The sequence below is a fragment of the Dipodomys ordii genome, unplaced genomic scaffold (assembly GCF_000151885.1).
Source record: "Dipodomys ordii isolate 6190 unplaced genomic scaffold, Dord_2.0 Scaffold17, whole genome shotgun sequence".
Lineage (NCBI taxonomy): Eukaryota > Metazoa > Chordata > Mammalia > Rodentia > Heteromyidae > Dipodomys > Dipodomys ordii.
Window position 1 is genome coordinate 19,299,079 of NW_012267233.1, and position 9,024 is coordinate 19,308,102.

At 38.7% G+C, this 9,024-nt stretch overlaps 1 protein-coding gene and 1 pseudogene across 3 annotated transcripts in view; both read right to left on the reverse strand.

Annotated features, from left to right (window-relative positions):
* Positions 1 to 8,938, reverse strand: part of Ripk2 (receptor-interacting serine-threonine kinase 2) — a 32,060-nt gene extending 23,122 nt beyond the window's left edge. For 2 of the 3 annotated variants that reach the window (XM_013012598.1, XM_013012597.1), the window contains exons 1-2: positions 8,503 to 8,938; positions 1,693 to 1,846 (exon numbers count right to left, since the gene is read on the reverse strand). In XM_013012598.1, coding sequence (XP_012868052.1) covers positions 1,693 to 1,846; positions 8,503 to 8,675 — 327 coding nt within the window. In that variant the 5' untranslated portion in view covers positions 8,676 to 8,938. The remainder of the gene's footprint in view (positions 1 to 1,692; positions 1,847 to 8,502) is intronic. The other variant, XM_013012599.1, reaches the window with a different exon arrangement.
* Positions 8,783 to 9,024, reverse strand: part of LOC105982731 — a 27,247-nt pseudogene continuing 27,005 nt past the window's right edge.

A 9,024-nucleotide genomic window follows, 5' to 3' on the forward strand; every position in this document is an offset into this window, starting at 1 on the left:
TTTATGCTTTTAATAATATAGTTTATGCATATTTTCTTTGAAAATTTAACCTTTAAGAGTTTTCTTTTTGTGAATGAGACAAAGATTTATTTTCTTTTAAATCTAGTGTCACATTTGCATAAAAAATCCACATTTCTTAGTAACTATATGGTAACTCTATAAGCTTTCTAAACGTATTCTGAATATAATAGTTAATTTCACTTCCCAGTACAATGTATATACTCAGAAAAACAAGACAATTTGACTAGTCAACATTATCAGGCAGTATATTCTTGAAGATGTTTTCCTGAGTACCGTAAAAAAGTCTGCTTCTATTGTAAGCTTAAAACTGCCTTGATAATTATTTCTGAAAATAGACATATTTAAAGTTTAGTGATCAATGTGGCGGAAGAGTGGTTCAAAATACTTTAAGATGGTTTTCAGTACATTGCATTTTTTTCTTCTGTGGATATAACAGGATGCTACCCTCTCCTAGATAATATAAAATAGGAAACCAAAGGAAAGACCCAACACTAATGTATAACATTACTTTCTCTGATATATAACATAATCCCATTCTCTGAAGTTTCTGAATCCTTTAATTTGACAAAAGGCAAGTTTTTTCCTCCTGAAAAGCATGCAATTAAAAGGAATCACCAGGTTTCTCTACAGCATAGTTGTACAAGGAGGCGTATGGCTAAGGAGACAAGGGCAGAAGGGCACTCACTCTATATTTCATGATACCTTCCAAGAGTTAGCATAACTCCTGGAGATGGCTACAGAATTTCCACTGGACTCCAAATTTGGGTGCCAGAATATCTATGAGGAGGTGGGGGAAGATACTATGTATCTTCCTTTCTCTAGAAAGGAGAAATTGTTCTTTATTGACAGATGTTATTTTGATTGCTATAGAGGTTACACAAACCTTACAGACTGACACCAGTTACTTCACTCCATCTTTGTTTCAGATGGTCACAAGTCATGAAAACAATGCGATGTGTTCTGAAACAAAGAGGAAGTGACTCCATGAGTATCTCACAGTGGTACCTACTTTCCTTTGGTTACACTGTGATGCGCTGAAATCTAGGAGTGCCAGAAACTGGATGATACAATGCAATAACTAAACCAACCCTCATTAAATAGACTATTAATTGATTATTGAAGTGAAAATGCAGATTGGAGATTGTAAGAATGTAAGTTCAAGCAAGTAATAATAATGTATCAAATACACATATTTCAAGAATGCGGAACCACAACTTTGAGACAAAAGGTAAATGGCTTATACTACTATCCATGATTGGACAAGTTAATGTGTCTGGTACTTGGAGATAATTTATTTGGACTTTAATTCAAAACTTTTGAACTGGTATTAGTAACATTTAATTTGAATCCTAGTCAATAACATAAATATGGCCTAACAGTGGATTGAGGAAAAGCTTATCTTCTTCTCATTCCTACCTTATACAAAATGCAAATGGATACTAGAATTTAGTCTGAATGTTAGGAGAGGAATCTGTGCAGGACAATTGAGGCCCTTCTGACTACAAAGCATGACTCTATCTATCTATCTAGATATAACCTCAAAAAGTCTTTTTTATTCTTACTCAAATTCTTTTCTATACCCCAAATAATCTGATCTAATATAAAACTGAAGTATTGTATAGTGTGAAGACAAATGGTAATCATAGTCATTGAAAACTGTACAGTACTTACCCTGTGTAAGAGTTCATTTAATGATCCATTTGGCATGTATTCAGTAACTATTCCCAAAAATTCTGGCTCATTGCAAATTCCTAAAATTGGAAGAATATAACTAAATCTAGCTTTGTGTAGAATTTCAGCTTCTCTTAAGATATCATTTCGTTCACTAAGAAAAAAAAAGAAGTAGAGTTATTTCAGAATGGAAAATAAACAGTTTGCCTATAGGATTAATTATCTATATGATCTCATGAAAAATTTCAACTTTTTTGATCTTAGTTTCATAATATTTAAAGGAGAAATAATTCTTACCCTAAATATTCTACAAATCTGTTTAGAGACCAAAATAACTTCTATAAACCATTGACAGGTAAAGGTGTTGTACACAGGTTATTATTATTACTGTACTTTTCTTAGGAGAGAGGAGGAACAAAGTGTAAAAAAGAAGTTCGTAAAGCCTATCAGTGTTAGAATGATTGGTACTAGAAGGAAATTATTAAGTTTATTTTGAGTTAGAACAAATAAATTTGATTAAAATCTTATATTAAATTTTATAGTTGCAAATCATAATTTTTCCAATGTGTCCTGAATCTTAAAACACTGAAATGTTGAGATTTAAACGAGTAGATGCTAATGGCTGCATAAAGGTCACTAAAACTTAGGAAAAAAACACTGAAAATAGGTAAATGCTCGCAACAGATCCTTGGTATATCACTATATCCCACTTTCTTATTTATAAAAACAAAAAACAAAACCCCAAAACAAAAAAGAAATTTACTTTTACTATGAATGAAGAATGGTGCTAAGCAGCATGGAGACTATAAATAGAAAAAGATGTATTTTCCTTCAAATTGCCCAGAAATTTTTAAGAAAAATAAACAAAAGTATAAGGCAGATTATAAGGATTATTAATAGAGAAGAAGTGTATATACATATAAATAAAAACCAAGAAAGACATGAAAAAATGTGCACATTATGGAGAGTTTAGAGAAATAAAAGCACACAATAAACAAAGAATTCCACAGTGTTCAGAGAAGTAGGTATTCAATACATATTAAGAATGGATAGTCTTTCTGATGGAGGCATAGAATTCCATTGTATATATCACATTTTCTTGATCCATTCATCTACTGAGGGGCATCTGGGTTGGTTCCATATCTTAGGTATGGTAAATAATGCTGTGATAAACATAGTTGTGCTGGTAACTTTAGTATGGCCTTGTTTGTGATCTTTTAATGCACAGAAGTGGGATTGTTGGGTCAAAGGGGAGCTCTATGTGGACTTTTTTGAAGAACCTTCATACTGCTTTCCCAAGTGGTTGAACAAATTTACACTCCCACCAACAATGCAGTAAGGTTCCCTTCTGGCCACATCCCCTCCAGCATCTGTTGTTATTAGATTTCTTGATTATAGCCATTCTAACTGAGGTGAGGTGGAATCTCAATGTTGGTTTTATTTGCATTTTTTTATGGTTAGAAAAGTTGAGCATTTCTTCATGTGCCTATTGGTCATTCTTATTTCCTCTTCAGAGAAGTCTCTCTTTAAGTCTTTAGCCCACTTATTAATTGGGTGGTTGTTTCTTTGAGGATTTATTATTGGGGGATTTAATTTTTTGAGCTCTTAAGTATATTTTAGATATGAGACCTTGTCTGTTGTATGGCTAGTGAAGATCTTCTCTCAATCCGTGGGCTTTCTATTCATCTTGCTAGCAATGTCCTTTGCCATGAAGAAGCTCTCCAATTTCATGCAATCCCATTAGTCCAACCTTTACTTTGATTTGTTGGGTTTCTGGGTCTCTATTAAGGAAATTTCAGCCTGTTCCAAGGAGCCATAGAGTTTCTCCTATTCCTTCCTGTAATGTTTTCAGGGTGTCTGCTTTGACTTCAAGGTATTTGGAGTTGATTCTGGTGCAGAGTGATATTAAGGATCTAGCAATTTTGCCAGCACCATTTACTGAAGAGTTGTGTTTCTTCCATTCTATCTTTTTAGCTCCCTTATCGAAGATTAGGTGGCTATAAGTCTGTGGGTTCATTTCTGGGTCTTCAGTTTTATTCCATTGGTCCTGAGATCTGTTCTTGTGCCAGTACCAAGCTGTTTTTATTACTATGGCTTTGTAGTAGCGTTTGTAATTTGGTATTGTTGTACTGCTCATTCTGCTACGGATTGTGTTTGCTATTCAGGGTCTTTTATTGTTCCGTATAAATTTTTGGGTTGCTTCTTCTATTTCATTGATGAATAAGTTGATTCTATGCCTCCATCAGAAAGAATGACATCATCCCATTTGTTAGGAAATGGAAAGACTTGGAAAAATTATATTAAGTGAAGTAAGCCAGGCCCAAAGAAACATAGGTCCCATGGTTTTTTATCTGGAATAACTACTAGGACAAGCAGAAAAGGTCAAAAGCTATGTACATATGACCATATAAGATGATGCTAAGCAAAATGAACCCCAAGATAAGGATACAAGAGGTTTTATCTTTGTTGTTGTTGTTTTTAATGTACTTATAATATACTATGTGATTTTTTTTGTTTCTCTTGTATGTTCTTCCCTCATGGTATAACCCCTGTCTTCATTGTATTTGATTCTGGTGCCCTGCATATTGTATTTACATTTTTCTAAATTGGGAGGGGAAGGGAAATAACAAAAAGCTAAAATAAGGACACAGGATGACCCATTGTAACAATGAGATGTACAAGACACTATGTTGAAAATGAACTTTACAACTTTGGTGGGGAGGAGGGAGGGGCTGCGGAGTTGGGGAGAGAGGGATGGTAGGAAAAAACAAAGGAGGGGGTACCAATGCTGATAGGAAGTGTACTCATTACCTTACTCATGTAACTGTAACCACTCTGAACAGTATCTTTACAATTAAAAAAATATATAAAAGAATGGATAGGCTGGCGCCTGTGGCTCAGGCCTGTAATCCTAGCTACTCAGGGGGCTGAGATCTGAGAATCTAGGTTCAATCTAGGGGAAGGAAAGTCCGTGAGACTCTTATCTACAATGAACCACTAGAAAATCGGAAGTGGCACTGTGGCTCAAGTGGTAGAGCGCTCGCCTTGAGCTGAAGAGCGCAGGGATAACGCTCAAGCTCAGAGTTCAAGCCCCACTACTGACCTCCCTCCCAAAAAAAAAAAGAATGGATAGTTTATTTCAAGCATAGTGTCTAGTGAGTTTCACTGATAAATTGGTTATTGAACTACACAAGTTGGGGAGAGGGAAGGAAAGTGAGGAAAAGTGGGAGAGATGAGGGCAGGGGTGACCCTGTTCAAAAGGAAATTACTTGCTGTAAGTGACTGACTTACTGTAACCCCTGCATACATCACCTTTACAATAAAATTTAAAAATAAAAGGATAGTATTTTTTTACTGGGCAATAGGTGTTAGCAGAAATAACAAAAATAAAGATGCTTCCAAAAGAAGTCAATTAGGTAGAGTTATATTTCATTTCATAGTCATTTGTGATGGAAGATTGTGTGTCTATGTGTACCAGTCCTGGAGCACCAGGGCCTGGGCACTGTCCCTGAGCTTCTTTTGTTCAAGGCTAGTGCTCTACCACTTGAGCCACAGTGACACTTCCAGCTTTCTTAGTAGTTTATTGGAGGTCAGGGTCTCAAGGACTTTCCTGCCCCAGCTAGCTTCAGATTGCCATCCTCAGATCTTATCCTCTTGACTAGTTAGGATTATAGGCAGGAGCCATACCATAAGGGCTTGAGTTTGTGACTGAAGATTTTAAACAGGAGAAATGTATTAGCAAATGCAAATTTTAGGCTGGTGAACTTGGAATCAGAAAGGATCAGAAAGTCAGGGGTTAGGAGATTTTAGTGCTGGTTAAGAAGTAAAACAAGGAGAGATTAAAACTATAAAGGTAGTAGTGGAAATGGAAAAGAGAACACTAGCTTAATAGCTGTGTTGACAGACTAATCATGAGGGATTTTTTTTAAATGGAAGAGAATTGAAGATGTCATCAGTGTTTATCCTGAACAAGTAGGTGTTGGTAGCAATAACAAAATAGAAATGTTTCCAGGAGAAGCCGATTAGGTGAGTGATGATAATTAGTTGTTCTTAAACCACCCAAACTCTGGATGAAGGGCTGCTACAGACACAACAGACATTTCTGATGAGACTATGACTTGCTAAAACCTAATCAACCAACCAACCTACCAAGTAACCATCCAAACAATCAACAAACCTACCAACCAACCAACCAGCCAACAAACCAAACATCAAAACAACAACAAAGACAATCTGTTGTCATTTATTTTTAAGTAGTATAGCTTATGTTTTATAATTTAACAGTTGCAAGACGACAAAATGAAAAGCTTCTTCCTGTCTCTTAATCCCTACAAAACTGTTACAAAACTAATTGTATCAGTCTGTAAGACGTGTTTAATTAAATGTATGTTCCTTAAGTTCAGATAAGTTCTGTATTTGCCCCAAGAGACATGGGCTGACAAGGCAGTTACTGTTCAACATCCTTGTAGGAAGTCACAGGAGGAACATGAAGACTCCTGGATACTGAGAATGAATTAAACAGAAAGCATGATATGGAAGTCCCAGTGACATGTGGCATTTAACACTCTTCCTTCCTATTCCAATTATTGGAGGCATTCTTCCTTTTGCTATGATGTTATTATGTGTTAGTCACATGCACTCTCATTCTCATTTCAACCCTCTAAATTTGGTCCCTTTTCCATTCTCTCCATTTTATATATAAGAATATTGAGCTGAGGTCAGAAAACAGAACAATTTTCCACTAACCACACAGATCCAAACTGCAACTATGGTACACTAAAACCTATATTCTTTCTAGTCGATTACTTGATCAGAAAAGCAAGTAGACGGTTTGTGAACATAGAGTTCATGAAGACAGAGTAAGACAATAAAGTCAAATGAGTTTAAAGATAAAAATATCACTAAAATTACCCTACTTAAAATTTCAGTTGGGGAAAAAAGCAGTTATGCTAGCTAAAAGGAACATGGATAGCCAATAAGAGACATCTACCCATAAGGGGTAGGAAGACTATTGAGAAAGGCCATCACTGGATAGAAATCAGGTAATAGAGAATGACTCAGCAGTCACTAAAATAACACGTAACACATTTATTTTCCCCAGGTGATCATACATAACAATGCAGGTATTATCTACACTGGAGCTTATGAAGTATATGTTCAGTATTTATTACTTAAATTTTATAATGTAAGTCAACTGCAGGTAGCCATAGGTGCAGACTACATAAACATTACTAATATTAAGTTAAAAAATAACAAGTGGAAAAAAGAATGACATGTGCTAAGGCCAGAATGTTTCACAGGTTTTATGGCTTCTTTGAAGACAGAATTGACTTCCTATCCACAATAGCAAAGCATTTTATATTTTGAAAGTTGTTACTGTGTATAGAAGGGATTTCTCTCTATCCCATAGCCCTCAAATGGCACAAAGTTAAAGTACTGAAAAAATGAGACAATCATTCTATTAAAATACTTAACAGTCTCAGTGCTACATTCCTATATAATATTTGTAGAGTTGGTTATAAAATATATTCATTCTTTCTAACTTAAGTTAGAAAGTTGACTACATAAACATGCTTGTCCACCATTTGCTCCACAAAATACAAATCACTTGAAGGGAATTGTGGAATACAAAAATGGAAACTATCTCCAAAAGTGTCCAAAATCTACCATGTGATCTAGTCCACAATGAAAGAAGAGTCACACTCAGAAAGAAAGTCAAATCATTTTTGGCAGGGCTGAAGCCAAGAAATTTGTCTGGTATTGCCTGGAAGCTGCCTCTGTTCAATGAGGCCTTTATCATGATGTATTTTTATAGGAAGTGGAGAAGAGAATGTTGAAATCATGGATGTTAATTTACTAAGAACTAAATACAAGGCCTGGCCAAATTCCCTGTTGGAAGGAAAATACACACGTCTAGTGACTAATACATACAGTCACACTTCCACGGTATCTGGCAACTCTTTTTCTGGAAACAGAAACTAATGCTAGCTTTTTCTGAATATGGGAACCTCTTCGAGGATGTGAGAAAGAGTCACAATTTTTGGCCATTTAACAGCTTTGTAAATTCAATGTTACTGTGAGAAAAAAAAAAGAACGCACATTTCCTGTGTAGGGATAGTCTTCACTCTGAGAGAACTGAACTGTCAAGTATAGAGAGTTTGAGATTTAAACTTTCACAACAATACGTAACCAACCACAAACAAAACAAAAAGCCAGCAAAAACCTCAGACCAAAACATCCCAGACTCGAAAGCGGCAACTATCGAATAAAATTATAAAAACATGATGCACAGAGACAATTTTTTAAATGATCATTTTGGTATGCGATCAATATTGCATATTTCACACTTACTGAGGACTTCAGTTCGGCAACCACATTTCAGCTCTGTGGCTAAGAGCTAGCTACCTACAGCCCTAGAATCCGATTGCGAAGCCCAAGCCGAAGCCCACGATTATAAATACACGTCAACTTCAATCAACACCATTCTAGTGGGCTGTGATTGCGAATAGAAGTTTAGAGCAGGGAGAGAGGATAGGTAGCCAAGGAAAGAAGGGAGGAGAGGAAAGTCGGCAGGGAGAAGAGCGCAGGAAAGAGGTGGGTGATTTCCAGGGGTGCAGATACCTCCCTCTTCTCCAAATGCGCCCCCTCCAAAGCTCGACCGACTTCCTGGAGAGATGGCTTGGGATGGGGGTGGTGGTGGTGGTGGCAATTGGCATTTGGGCTCCAAGGCCAGCTCCCCCGATCGCGCGTGTTCTGGGAAGGGGACGCGGGGTGCAGTAAAGATCGGGGCTCCTCCAGGGCCCGCCCTACCTGTCGAGCAGCGGCGTGTGGATGTGCAGGTGCTTCACGGCCACTTGGACGCGCCAGTCGGAGTGGCGGGCGGACGACACGGTGCCCGAGGCCCCGCGGCTCAGGTAGCGCAGGTCGGCGAGCTTGTGGTAGGGGATGGTGGGCAGGGCGCTGCAGATGGCGTCCCCGTGCATGGTCACCGGCGCGCCGGCCGCCCGCGGGCCCCGGGTGTGCAGAGATCCGCCCAGCAGGAGAGTGGGGAGTGGGACGACGCGCGGCCCCTTGGTGGTTGGACACTAGGTCACCAGGCCGCCCATGCTCCACGCGCCTCGCGTGCCCAGCGCCGGCACTGCTGGTGGCTGGAGACCCGGCTGGGCAGTGCGGGAGGTGGCGGCCTGGAGGAACTGGCAGCGCCCCGGCCTTTCCTAGGCTCATCCGTCCGGAGCCCGGCGACTCCTCCTCCGCGAACTCCCCCGGCGACGTCAGCGGCGGACACCGCGTCGGGACCCGCCCCACTCGCCGCGCGAGCTCCCGCCCCGGCCT